The sequence below is a fragment of the Antennarius striatus genome, chromosome 6 (genome assembly GCF_040054535.1).
Source record: "Antennarius striatus isolate MH-2024 chromosome 6, ASM4005453v1, whole genome shotgun sequence".
NCBI lineage: Eukaryota > Metazoa > Chordata > Actinopteri > Lophiiformes > Antennariidae > Antennarius > Antennarius striatus.
The window spans coordinates 1,051,498-1,066,468 of record NC_090781.1 but is presented as its reverse complement, the minus strand read 5'-3'; the positions used below and the strand labels follow the sequence as shown (position 1 = coordinate 1,066,468).

Below are 14,971 nucleotides of genomic sequence, written 5' to 3'. Positions count from 1 at the left end.
TACTTCTACCTCCAGCCCCTACCTCTACCTCTAGCCCCTACCTCTTCCTCTACCTCTAGCCCCTACCTCTTCCTCTACCTTTAGCCCCTTACCTCTACCTCTATCTCCAGCCCCTACCTCTACCTCTAGCCCCTACCTCTACCTGTACCTCCAGCCCCTACCTCTACCTCCAGCCCCTACCTCTACCTCTAGCCCCTACCTCTACCTTTACCTCCAGCCCCTACCTCTACCTCTAGCCCCCTACCTCTACCTCTAGCTCTAGCCCCCTACCTCTACCTCTAGCCCCCTACCTCTACCTCCAGCCCCAACCTCTACCTCAAGCCCCCTACCTCTACCTCTAGCTCTAGCCCCCTACCTCTACCTCAAGCCCCCTACCTCTACCTCTAGCCCCCTACCTCTACCTCCAGCCCCTACCTCTACCTCTGTGTCAGCTAGCTTACCGAGCTGCTGGAACACGGTTGGTGGCAGGGTCATGACCCCAATGCAGGCCTCAAACATTGTCATGGACTGCACTAGTTCACCTGACACTGGCTACCTTCACACTTCTTGACAATCCCTGGGGTTGTTTTACCCAAAAGGAATAAATTTGTGTTGAAATTTGTTCATTTGTTGTCAAAATGGGCAAAACTGCTCTGAACATGACGACACATCAGGACTTAGTGAGGACTGGAACATCTCTAACAAGAGGGTTTATCACACAGTCGCTTGTATGGAAGAAATGTTTTCACCTGTGGACGTGTGTTGGATGGATTTCCATGATGTAAGGACCAGAAATGATTTTTCTGAACCACATGAGAAAATATTTTTTTGCACATTTTACTTAATCAGTCTAAAGCTAAACAACAAAGTTAGACAAGGCTTAGTCTGTTCAGGACCAGGTGGAACTCTTTCTTTAGACATGCTGGAGTGGAACATCATCGGGCCTGAAGCAGGCTGACCTCTGGGTCTTCAGAGGAAGCTCACCCACCATGGATGACTGGTGTGGCAGTGGAGCCCCAGTATCACCAGTAGAACCAGCTTTTTGATCCAACAACAGATTTTACAACCAGTTTCAAGTAGAATGAATGTTTTTACCTCTTCAGAGACTCTTAGTGGACGTTAAAGCACACACACACACACATGCCCTCCTGTGTGTGTGTGTGTGTGTGTGTGTGTGTGTGTGTGTGTGTGTGTGTGTGTGTGTGTGTGTGTGTGTGTGTGTGTGTGTGTGTGTGTGTGTGGACAGAGTGTTTTTATTCACACTCGCATTCATTCACACTTTAAACAGATAGTGTGTGGGGGGGGGTGCATACACTCAACACACATGGAAACACACTTTCTGGTCACACCCTGTCACACTGATGTTCTTGTAAACACATATAAACAAACACATAATCTCTCCTAACATGACCTTGTGTGTGTGTGTGTGTGTGTGTGTGTGTGTGTGTGTGTGTGTGTGTGTGTGTGTGTGTGTGTGTGTGTGTGTGTGTGTGTATAAATAAAATATGCTGGTATGAATAAGTGATAGGGTGCATAATGGAGAGGCAGCACAGAGCCAGGGAATCTTTCCATAACGCTGGAACAGAATGCCGTCACACACGCGTGTCCATTTCTGCGTGTCCGCCCTGCTCCGTTCAGAACACCGGTCCAGATCCGTGTCCAACACGTCAGAACGTCACAGAGTGACATGACTGTATGTTTAAAGCATCAAAACCCAGTTAAACTAGAGGCTGATCACAGTCATGGTGTCTGTGGTGGATGGACGACACACGCATGTAGAGTACCTGATGCACACGTGTCCAGAGTTTAGACCAGTGTCCCCAACCCACGGGTCACGGACCGGTACCGGTCTGTGGGTCAGTCTGTCTCCACATCTATGAGTCACTCTGACACTGGTGGAGATGCTGGCCTCGGTCACATGACTACCTTCTTAAAGGGGCCGCTCCGGCCTCGGTCACATGACGACCTTCTTAAAGGGGCCGCTCCGGCCTCGGTCACATGACTACCTTCTTAAAGGGGCCGCTCCGGCCTCGGTCACATGACTACCTTCTTAAAGGGGCCGCTCCGGCCTCGGTCACATGACTACCTTCTTAAAGGGGCCGATCTGGCCTCGGTCACATGACGACCTTCTTAAAGGGGCCGCTCCGGCCTCGGTCACATGACGACCTTCTTAAAGGGGCCGCTCCGGCCGCTAACACAGAATACATTTGCACTAAACTGAAACTCTCAAGCCAACAGGACCAACAGGAAACAGACGTTGGAGTGACGTTACGATGGACGCTGCTAATAAATTTGGTACAAACTGGATTCACCTTTATTATTAGATTTAATAAAACAGTTTCATGCTGGTCGTATGGTTTTATTGTGTTGTATTTATCCTCCAACCTTAAAGGGACGACCCATTAAACATTGTCTGACATTAACCCTTCTGTAGAATAAAGGCTGGTCTAGACGACATCCAGAAACAGGAAGTGTGACTTTCTGATGAACAATCAAACTTAACGATGAACTCATTTTTACATTGAAACATTAAAGATTATTTTTAATCACTAACGCTTGTTCTTATAATCTAGCTAATCTGTGGCCTCTTGGCTGCTATCAAACGTAATCTGTTAGCCTGTATTTGATCCACTCGTACTATAATGTGAGATGCAAAGGAATAATTCACTGACAACAACAAACAGCCTGTAATTCTGGAGAAGCTGACAATGAACCGTCGCTAGCAGCTAGCATGAGAGGGAATCTGGAAATGATGTTTTTGTCACGACACACCTGTAGCCCCCAGTGACCCTGAAGTGTCCTCCCTTCCCATTGGCTGGTGCATTCAAGCACATTCACATCTATATTTTTTTAAAGCAGCTCCCACCGACTATCTCTTCAACAACAAGGAATGTCGTTTTAAAATGCGTCTCCATCCCGTCCTGAGGTCGTTCCAATAGACAATAATCAACAGTCTGTGCAGACCAATGTCCCAGATTGAAGCAGTGATTATTACATTAGAACTGATCAGATGTATCAAAAGCATGTACTCCAGGCTGAAGACATGCTGTCATCACGAGAGCATCATCTCATTATCTCCACACAAATTTAGCAATAAGGAAATGATCGTTTTAATGTTGAGCATCATGGTGTTCCTGAGAGACGTTTCTTCTGTTTCGGAGGCTGAGATGAGGACCTACAAACCGACATCTGTGTAGCTGACAGGGTCGTTTCCATGGTGTGTTGTTAGTGGTAATGGTGTAACTAGTTTGTTCCACTTCGCACCAACTGGTGTCTCACTGACATCACAACGAACATATCAACATGTATTATATAGAAACATTATATATCAACATATATATCAAATCAAAAAACGGCTAACGTTCGGAGGCTGCATGTCCTCGGAGGTTCATCTTCTGTGGATGTAAATCATGTGACCCCTGCTCTCCTGACCCCTATCTGCCCCGCTCAAAGAAAGTGCATTTGCTTCACATTAGGGCAGATAAAGGAAATGATGCTCCTTACCGGTCAAACCTCAAGTTAAAAGCTGACCTTTTTAAAACCCGACGACGATCGTGCTGTTTATTTAAAGTCAAGCATGATAGATTTGTTCCTTTAAAAACAGCTTTTCTACTGTACATAAAGGCGATCCATACGCAGCAGAGGCCCCTCTTTGTTAGACGCCTCTCAAAAGGGTTCATACACAACAGCTGAACGCTTCCCTTTTGACCTCCTGCTGACTCTGTGTGTGTGTGTGTGTGTGTGTGTGTGTGTGTGTGTGTGTGTGTGTGTGTGTGTGTGTGTGTGTGTGTGTGTGTGTGTGTGTGTGTGTGTGTGTGTGTGTGGTACATGAGGTCCTACATACAGGTTAGTTTCATGTTTTCAGTCTCTGATGCAGAAGCGACTGATCTCTTCACGTGACTTTAAATAATAAAGAAAACAACGTTGATGGAACACGACTGGACGGTCGGAGGGACCGGCTGTGTTCCATTAATAAACCACCTTTTGGCTTCAGGGGCCATCACAGTGTGTCATCCTTTTTCCAAATTTCAATGAACGCTGATATTTATTTGGTGAAGTTTTTGATGCTGGATGCCCTTCCTTCATCCAGGCTGGGCACTGGCCTGCAGTGTTCACGTCCTGTGCCCCCGTGGGGCTGACGATGTGATGACTTTGTGTCGTGCATGAATCCGGTGAGGCCCCAGGATGATGTTTGGATGGCGTGTGCGTTTGCACGTCGCTCCACGGATCAGCTGACCGGCTTCACGCCGTGGAGACGAGGCCTGACGGTCTGAGCTCACTGCCGCTGTTGTCACTGCACTGGTTCCACTGGCGGGGGGCCGCTCTGCCAGCATAGATCACGGCTGGATCATCTTCACGTCGCCTTCGGTTTGTTCAGGCTGAGCAAACAGAGGAGCGTCTCCTTAACGGGGGGGGCCTGCTGGGGCTGGACTCCCCCAGTCTGAGCTGGCAGAGATGTCATGAGGTCCAGACACACAGTCCAGTTTGTTTGTGCCACGTGTCCAAAGCGTGTTCACCAACTACATGTGTGGTAGAAGCTGCTCAGACAGCATCCATTCACACAGCGTTCAGCATTCACCCCCCCCCCCGGTCACATGGTGACGTGATGATGGGGGACAGCCTCCTGACACTCTGCTGTCCATCACAGGACACCGACACCAGCGGCCGCTTCCAGCTGAGTCCAGCCGTCCTGTCCAAACCCATCCGTGACCGCTGGACCCCGGCGTGTCACGTGACATCAGGCCACTGTCATGTGACGGCGTGGCCGTGTGTCCGGATGCGTCTGCAGATGTTTCGAGGTGCTGACTGCTGATGCACTTCATCTCTGAATGTGTGTGTTCACAGGAAAGAGACCAGATGAACACAAACCACAGTCTTCATCAGCAGACTGGGACTAAGATAAAAGGGTAGGATGGACCTGCAGGAGAAACGTGTTCGAGTGTGTGTGTGTGTGTGTGTGTGTGTGTGTGTGTGTGTGTGTGTGTGTGTGTGTGTGTGTGTGTGTGTGTGTGTGTTAGAGTGGTGTGATTGACAGCAGTGTGTTGTACTGAGTTACACACGTAGAAGCGTGGAGATGTCCACACATCCTGATGACCCCTGACCTCCAGCTGATGTAGTCGATGCAGGTTGTGTGTTTGGACCCATGTGACTGTGCTTCTCTGTGATTGGCCCAGGTGTAAAGCAGCCGGCCTATAGAAAGCATTTCCAGTCCGGTGTGGCGGCGGCTGTGAGTCGGTAGCCGGTCCGATCCGGGGTCACACTGGTTTTCATTAGAGGCCTAATTCAAAGCGGCTCACACGGGGTGTGAGGCATGTCCCGGCCCGCTGGGGGGGGCCTCAGAACACGCTAATGAGAAGCCGGTGGGAACGCCGCGGTCAGCTGGACGAGCTGCTGGGGCCGCGAGCCGGCCCCATCCATCACCACTTTCTTCTTCATGGGTTCCTTCATCGGGCAGCCTGTTGGCCGGTGACTCATGGGGGCGTCTGGAGGGGGGGGCCGACGTGTTTCCTCGGTGAACTCGCCCGTTTGTTCTGAAGGTGCTTCAAGCATTGCTGTGATGGAGGACACCCGAGCCAACGTGTTGGTGTGACACTTACAGTATGAATGACTTTAACCACGCGTGATCCAGGCAAGCTCCGCCCCCCAGTGCCGCCGCCGCCCGGCCGTCTCCGGCGATGTGCCGTACGCCCAGCGTGTTAATGTGTGCCGTCCTCCACGCAGGAGGGTGTGTTAAGCCTGGCTTAAGCCTGGCTTTTCACAGCCATCAGGATGATCTCCGGTGGACTCTAATGAGCTTTCCTCTGGGGGGGGTCAGGCCTTCAGCTGGACGGCTTTCTGAGGATCCAGAGCCGCTCACAGGGTGACGCTCACATGCTTCACGTGTGAAACATCTGTAAGTCCTTACAATAAACCATGCTTTCTGTTCAGCGCTGGTTTCCCCACCCCCCAGTTGAACCTGACAGCCCAGTGGATTAACGCTGGAGCCCAGAGCCTCACCGGCCACCTGACCGCTGGTGGGCGTTCCTGTTGGGGCGGGAGCCCATTGGTCAGTTTCCTGAACACTTCATCTGTGCCTGTCGCTTCTGGATTGAGCTGAACTAGGATTGTCTGGAGGATTGTGTGTCACATAAACACACCTAAAGGATAACATCTGGACAAAGACTTCATGTCTCCAGATGAGGACCTGCACATCCAGGTCCACGATAGGTCAATACGGGTGTCATAGCAGCACCCCCACATCCAGGTCCACAATAGGTCAGTACGGGTGTCATAGCAGCACCCCCACATCCAGGTCCACGATAGGTCAATACGGGTGTCATAGCAGCACCCCCACATCCAGGTCCACAATAGGTCAGTACGGGTGTCATAGCAGCACCCCCACATCCAGGTCCACAATAGGTCAGTACTGGTGTCATAGCAGCACCCCCACATCCAGGTCCACGATAGGTCAATACGGGTGTCATAGCAGCACCCCCACATCCAGGTCCACGATAGGTCAATACGGGTGTCATAGCAGCACCCCCACATCCAGGTCCACGATAGGTCAATACGGGTGTCATAGCAGCACCCCCACATCCAGGGGCATTTAAAAGCAGTCACTGAAACATGTTAATACTTTCTGCACTGTCTCTAAAATCTTGCATCATTAAAAGAAGTGATCAAACCGTCCCTTAATCAGAACCTGCACCACAATATTCTGGTTTATTGCCCCGACCTGCCCCCAGCCTCATCAATAAAGTAGGAAATAGATCAATGAATAAATATAATAATGTAATAAGTGTTACTGCTGCTGGAATGTTTCTGGAGCTGATAGAAACATTTGGACGAGAAAGTCTACACATTTATGAGCTTTAATCAACACTTTATTCATATTTCAAAGTCATGTCGTTTCCTTTTTATATAAAAGATAAAAAGTTTTTCTTTCAAAACATTTCAGTTTCTGTGTGTGTGTGTGTGTGTGTGTGTGTGTGTGTGTGTGTGTGTGTGTGTGTGTGTGTGAGGGGTTGGAATGTGACGTGAGAGCACTAATCAGAGCCAGCTGGGGCCGACGGTGAGATTAAAGTTTAAACACAAAAACAATCAGCTGGGATAAGTATAGAATCGCCGTGGTTACCGCCCCCACCCCAGCCCCGCCCCCCAGGGGGGAGAAGGACAGAGAGGGTAGATGGGCTGACGGATGGCTGGCACTGGGTCCGTCGCCATAGAGACTCGTCTCAGTTAAAGTTTAATATCATTCCAACATGTTAACGTCGTTCCGTGTTCTCTGTTCCGTGTTCCGTGTTTTCTGTTCTAACCAACACGCCTATAGTCACGTCTGTCAGCAACATGCTTCTGCTGTATTGGTGAATTATGAATTCGTTCACAATCGATGAGCGGGGGCCAAAACACAGAGCAGTTATTCTGGGGCTGTGTGGGATTAGCGTGGATTACACACGTAGTTTATAGTCAGAATTAAGATCTTTTCATTCCATTAATGTTAACTCTTTCATTCATTAGCTTCCCAGAATTTATGATTTTACATAAAGTTGTGTAAAACATTAGCTGATGAACAGAGTCTGTTCTTTAGCCAACTGGTGTTATTAGCGTTCATGTTTTTAATCTGAATGTTAAATTAGTGTTTTCAGAATGTGTCCTGATCACATAATAAAACAGGAGATTCCAGTTTCCTGTTTTTACAGTGAAAATCATTTTAATTATCATTTAGATTTTTTTACAAGTAATAAAAATATTAGTGAAAAACTCTTCTGGTTACTTTAAACGACGTATAATTCTCTCTTAAATCAGCGCTGATGAGGACGACAGGTTGTCTGAACTATAACTTCTTCTGTTCCGTGTGTGTGTGTGTGTGTGTGTGTGTGTGTGTGTGTGTGTGTGTGTGTGTGTGTGTGTGTGTGTGTGTGTGTGTGTGTGTGTGTGTGTTTCTCTCGTTGCATCTCAGGCTAGCTCTGGGTTGTGTGTCTGTGGAAATGAAAGTGTGTTTTCTGTGTTAAGAGGATTAGCGCCGTTGGCTGCCCACGGGGCTGCTGGGCCTTCTCTCATCGGCCCCTCTGATTGGCTGATGAAGTATTAGCTGGCTGCGGTGTTGTTATATGTGTCTGTCATGTTGTGTGAGGACACCCCTCTAAAAACAGCCTCGCTCCGTCCCGCCCCCCCCAGAGAACCCTGTCCTGGTATCTCCAGCTGTGTCCTGTGCTGCTGTGACTCCTTTGACTCTTATCTCACAGCGACTTCACTCCTTTGAAGTCAGACCAGCGGTTGTGTCCCAGAACACAGTTCTGGTCCCAGTAGCCCCCAGAGTCCAGACCAGGAATCAAACCACTGTTGAGATGCTGAGATATGGAGTCAACCCCCCCCGACCCCCCTTAGCCCTGCATCAGGAGGTCCGAGCAGGAAACAAACAGTCGCTTTATAATAATAATAATAATAATAATAATGATATTAATAATGATGATATTAATAATGATGATAATAATAATAATAATAATAATAATAATAATAATAATAATAATAATGATAATAATAATAATGATATTAATAATGATGATAATAATAATGATAATAATAATAATAATAATAATAATAATAATGATGATAATAATAATAATAATATTAATAATGATGATAATAATAATAATGATAATAATGATAATAATAATAATGATAATAATAATGATGATAATAATAATAATAATAATAATAATAATGATATTAATAATGATGATGATGATAATAATAATAATAATGATAATAATAATAATAATGATGATGATGATGATGATGATGATGATGATAATAATAATAAATTCTATTTAAAGGTTCGTTTCTTGTCCCTCCAGGACTCTGTACAGAATTATGTTAAAGTCTGTCAAAGAATGAAAATAAAAAGTTAAAACATGTAAACCCTGATTGGAGCTTCAAACAGCATCATTTCTGTCATTGAAAAAAACTTTTTTAAAGAACAGCTAGTCTGGATTGCCCCCCCACCCCCACCCCCCCTCCAGGTGGCATCATCCACACATCACCTGGGACAAAACAGCCTTGTAAATAACTTAAGTTACCTGGTGAGTCAGCCTGAGAGGAACAGATACCCAACATTACAGCCTGGGGGGGCCGGGGCCGGGGCAGCGGGGGTTAAGACTTGTTGAATGGCTGTAGGCTGCACACAATGAGGTGGATTAGACGGCACTAGAGAGGGCCTTGGGGGCTTTACTGGCCGTTCAGCAGCTTACTGCCCTACAGTGTCGCTGCATCAGGGCACATCCAGCTCAGGGTGGCAAAAAGGCTAGCTGGGGGGGGCAGGTCACTGCTGGAGGGGGCAGGTCGCTGCTGGGGCTTCAGCCAGAGGCAAACGGCCGGTGATGTGAGGAGGTAATGGAGGTGGAAACGGGGCAGCACTGAGAGGCGTCCCATTGGTGGAGACCAGAGCTGAGGCTCCGCCCCCACAGATCAAACACTGATATGATTACACATGACCCATATTCTTCCGGATGAAGCCCGCGGTGGGGGGGGGGCCATGATGCTGAGCAGATTGAAGTCCAGGCGTCCGTTATCGCCTTCCTGCCCCCCCTTAAACACAAATACCACCAGCTTCAGTACAAAACAGTTACAGAGCATCTGGATCGTAGTTCCACCCCAGCCTTCAAACATACCCCCACCACATAAACATACCACACACACACACACACACACACACACACACACACACACACACACACACTAAATAAGTTCAAATTAATGATGGATTGAAAATCATTTAATAGAAGAAAAACTCGTCTGAGCAGACAGTGATGTCTCTGCTCTGGTTCCAGGGTGTCAAGAAGACACATTTAGACAATAATAGAACACAACTGAAACAGCAGGGGCCCTAGGACGGGGGTCCCAGGGGTCCCACCTGAAACCCAGTAGAATAAAACACTGTAAAACAGAATAAAACACAGTATAACAGAATAAAACACAGTAAAACAGAATAAAACACAGTAAAACAGAATAAAACACAGTAAAACAGAATAAAACACAGTAAAACCAGTAGAATAAAACACAGTAAAACAGAATAAAACACATTAAAACCAGTAGAATAAAACACAGTAAAACAGAATAAAACACATTAAAATCAGTAGAATAAAACACATTAAAACCAGTAGAATAAAACACAGTAAAACAGAATAAAACACAGTAAAACAGAATGAAACACAGTAAAACCAGTAGAATAAAACACAGTAAAACCAGTAGAATAAAACACAGTAAAACAGAATAAAACACAGTAGAAAAGAATAAAACACAGTAAAACAGAATAAAACACAGTAAAACCAGTAGAATAAAACACAGTAAAACAGAATAAAACACAGTAAATAGAATAAAACACAGTAAATAGAATAAAACACGGTAAAAGAATAAAACACAGTAAAACAGAATAAAACACAGTAAAACAGAATAAAACACAGTAAAACCAGTAGAATAAAACACAGTAAAACAGAATAAAACACAGTAAAACAGAATAAAACACAGTAAATAGAATAAAACACAGTAAATCAGAATGAGACCCAGTAAACCCAGTAACACAGACCCCCCCACCCGCTGTGGATCTCTTCTATAACACACGTCTGTCCTCACTGGGATTAAAGGACACAACCAGTGCAGACGAGACGCTGGTGGACTGGATGTTTCTCCTGTTTGAAGCTGAACTGTAGAATCACCTCAAACGTTCTGCACTACAGATTCCAGCATCCATCCCATAATTCCACACTCACGTGAGGTGCTGTATGCTAGCAGTTGTTCTGGAGATGCTGGGAATTCATTTGAGTCCGTTTCTAAATCTGTAAATCTATTATCTCAGACTAATTGTCACTATTGTCTGGTGTAATCGTGACACGTTGTGAGGCGCTGCTCCTTCACTGGTGACGGTCCTCTGAACGCTGAGGTCCTTCATGTTTAGTGTTTCACTGTAGTCGTACCGACGGCCCCGTCGGGCTGAAGCTGGCCCCCATCTCTGGGATTACTGCAGCATCTCTTTCTGCATCGTGTTGGGGAATTAAAGAGGGGTGGGGCTGGGGGGGGGGGACTGGCGGCTGGGATAACACCGCAGAGCGGCACATGGCGTGTTAGCCGGGGTAATAACTGTGTGGTTTGTATTGGGTTTCCTGGGCTGAAGCAAGACGCTCCCACTTCCTGCATGCCCCCCCCCACGCTCCGTGACAGAGACTGGTTCCATACCCCCCCCCAACATCTGCCGGACATATTAAACACGCTGCGGTTTGATGTCAGCGCTGTATGAATTAGAAAAGACTCTGAAGCTAATTAGAGCTCCTGTTCGCCTGAAGGTCGCTGCTGATTGGTCAGCTGACGCAGGATGGAATGGTACCGGGCTCCTCTGCAGGTCCAACGGTTTAACTGGGGGGGGGTGAAGGTGTAGGTCACCACCATGGAGCTGAGATGGAGCAGCTTCAGTCGCTGAGTCTCCACGATGGACATCCAATCAGACGTTTGATTGTAAACATGTGACTCCGGGCGTTGAGGGGTTTACGGGGTTAAAGGATTAGTAGGGATGATGTCATCTGACATAAAGCAGATCAAAGAAACATTAGTTATTGATACGGGTTTTCTGATTGGTCGGTTTATTTGGGGGAGGTGTTGGTGGGTGTTTGATCTCTGAGTGTTCTAGTTCCTATCAGTACCCGGAACTGATCGATCAGAAGGCGATGGGTGTGTGTTCTCGGGTCAGGTGTGTGTGTTAGTTAGTCAGCGAGACGGGAACCCGTGATGTCACCAGAGTTAACCCTTTAGTCACCACCACACCAGCTGCAGTCGTCCAACGACGCGTCGTATGTGAGGTTAGTCCACCTCAGGCTGGAGACAAACGGTGAATTAAATGTCAGGGGGGGCGGATCAATAAACCTGTCAGAACTTAACCGGGTCCACACGCCAAAAACCAGCTGATTGATTGATTGATTGATTGATTGATTGATTGATTGATTGATTGATTGATTGATTGATCAGACTCCAAAGACGAGGGCCGACAGTGGAGGACGTGTCTGTTTGAGGCAAAACGGCCGTCTGTCAGCGGTCACGCGTGTGCTTTTCTTCTCGTGTATGTGCATTATCACGTCCTGCTCTCAGCGTGTCGCTGACAGCCGTCCTCCGCTCGCCGCTGCACAGGAAGGAGATGAAACGACGCCCGAGGCCTGATGGACGTCACGCTGCACCACATGCATCACGTGTAACACGCTGCTCCGCTCCAGCTCGTCACGTTCTGTCCGTGTGTCAGTGGAGATGGTTTACAGCCAGTAAGACCAGTAACAGGCTCCTCCTGGGGGGACGCTCGCCACAGCAGCTGGAGGAGGTGGAGGGGCGGAGCCACGTCGGACATCAGCTCCACCCCCAGAGAGCTGGTGTGGGTCAGTCCACTGGTGGGGGTCAGTCTACTGGTGGGGGTCAGTCTACTGGTGTGGGTCACTCTACTGGTGGGGGTCACTCTACTGGTGGGGGTCAGTCTACTGGTGTGGGTCACTCTACTGGTCAGTCTACTGGTGGGGGTCAGTCTACTGGTGGGGGTCAGTCTACTGGTCAGTCTACTGGTGGGGGTCAGTCTACTGGTGGGGGTCAGTCTACTGGTGGGGGTCAGTCTACTGGTTTCATCTTCTGTTCCATAGAGATGTAGAGACACTAAAGTCATGGTAGTGTCATGTCATGTTACTAAGAGACACTAAAGTCATGGTAGTGTCATGTCAGGATTATAGCCCTCACATAGTAATAGCATAACTTTATGCTATTACTATATAGCTCTGTCATTTTTGTAGTGAGTCATGACTGTAGCGTGTGACGTGCTACTATCATGACTCCCAGCTGGTACGTGCTTCTGTATCCAGGCAGCAGCTCTCTGTCTCCTGAGAAACCAGCAGAGCACTGATGTCTCCTGAGGAACCCCTACAGGAACCAGCAGAGCACTGATGTCTCCTGAGGAACCCCTACAGGAACCAGCAGAACACTGATGTCTCCTGAGGAACCCCCAGAGGAACCAGCAGAACACTGATGTCTCCTGAGGAACCCCCAGAGGAACCAGCAGAACACTGATGTCTCCTGAGGAACCCCAGAGGAACCAGCAGAACACTGATGTCTCCTGAGGAACCCCCAGAGGAACCAGCAGAACACTGATGTCTCCTGAGGAACCCCCAGAGGAACCAGCAGAGCACTGATGTCTCCTGAGGAACCCCCACAAGAACCAGCAGAACACTGATGTCTCCTGAGGAACGTAGAAGCTGGTCTGCAGGAGATCCGTGTGGAACATCTCAGCATCAATGTTCCACCACCTCCTCTGATGCTCTCAGGGTCTTACAACCTCTGCTGCTGTTAATGTGTTCATGTGTTCATGTGTTCATGTGTTCATGTGTTCATGTCAAATGTTCATGCTACAACCTGCTGATCACGTGTTCATGAACTGATACGTGTCAATAAAGTTGTTTTGAAGGCTCCCCTGAGACAGGAAGTGTTTTGTTAGCCGTCAGAAGGTGATGAGACAGTGATGGTGTTCCTCAGAGACATGATTCACACTGACCCCCCCTGTGCCCCCCCACAGAGCTGCAGAGGGAGGGCAGCATCGAGACCCTCAGCAACAGCTCCGGCTCCACCAGCGGCAGCATCCCCCGCACCTTCGAGGGCTACCGCTCCCCCCTGCCCACCAACGACGGCCAGCCGCTCAGCCTCTTCCCCACCAACTTCCTGTAGAGCCCCCCTCCCCTCCAGGAAGAGCCGACACCGTCCGGTCCACCGGCCCCCCCACCCAGACGTCCGTCCTCACCGCGGTGGGACCGGTCACACCTCCAGTCCAGTGTTCATCCAGACGTCAGCATCAACCACATGGACCCACCCCCCACATGGACCCCCCCACAGTCAGAGACGGTTCATGTGAGGATGACAGGATGAGCGTCAGGATGAGTGTTTTCAGCCGTGATCAATAATATGATTGATCATCTATATCAGATGTGTAATAACTGATCGGTACCAGCAGTGTGTCCGTCCAGCCCTGGTTGTTACCGCATGTGTGTGTGTGTGTGTGTGTGTGTGTGTGTGTGTGTGTGTGTGTGTGTGTGTGTGTGTGTGTGTGTGTGTGTGTGTGTGTGTGTGTGTGTGTGTGTTCTGGTGGCCTCTAAATGTTTTGGATTAAATCAGCTCCTCTCATGCCTTTGATTTTTCCTGTAATCCCATTTGACAGCAGACGCAGTAACACTATTACTAATATTACTATTATTACTATTATTACTATTATTACTAATATTACTATTATTACTAATATTACTATTATTACTATTATTACTATTATTACTAATATTACTATTATTACTAATATTACTATTATTACTATTATTACTATTATTACTAATATTACTATTATTACTATTACTACTATTATTACTATTGTTACTATTACTACTATTATTGCTATTATTACTATTATTACTATTACTACTATTATTAATATTATTACTATTACTACTATTATTACTATTATTACTAATATTACTATTATTACTATTACTACTATTATTACTAGTATTACTATTGCTACTATTATTACTATTATTACTAATACTACTATTATTACTGTGTTGCTGAAGTACTCTGACTATTTGCCGTGTAGTTGATGTTTTTTGTGACATAATCCGATGTATTCCCACTCAGTACATTTCATGTAGTGGAGTAATGGCGCCGTGTCTCCATCAGGATGTCGTTTACGTTACTTTGAACCAAAATCTTTTTTCTGCATCTTTTCCAGATTGGAAAATGTTTTTCTTTACTAGCATGAATTTACTGTAATAATCAGACGTTCCTTTGGTGATTGCTCCACGTCACCTGTGACCCGCGCTGAAGCTAAAGGTCCAGTCGGGTCCTGAGGAAAGAATCTGTAGAACATGGTTTGTTGATGAGAACATTTAATTAAATGTTAAAATGGAACACAATAAAGCACAGATACTAAACCTTGGTGTCGCTCTGATCCTTT

General features: G+C 47.0%; 1 protein-coding gene across 3 annotated transcripts in view; it reads left to right on the top strand.

Moving 5' to 3' along the window:
* bcas3 (BCAS3 microtubule associated cell migration factor) overlaps positions 1–14,948 on the top strand; it is a 275,380-nt gene extending 260,432 nt beyond the window's left edge. For 2 of the 3 annotated variants that reach the window (XM_068318311.1, XM_068318310.1), the window contains one exon: positions 13,550–14,948. In XM_068318311.1, the coding sequence (XP_068174412.1) occupies positions 13,550–13,698 (149 nt within the window). In that variant the 3' untranslated portion in view covers positions 13,699–14,948. The other variant, XM_068318312.1, reaches the window with a different exon arrangement.
* The last annotated feature ends 23 nt before the right edge of the window (positions 14,949–14,971 follow it).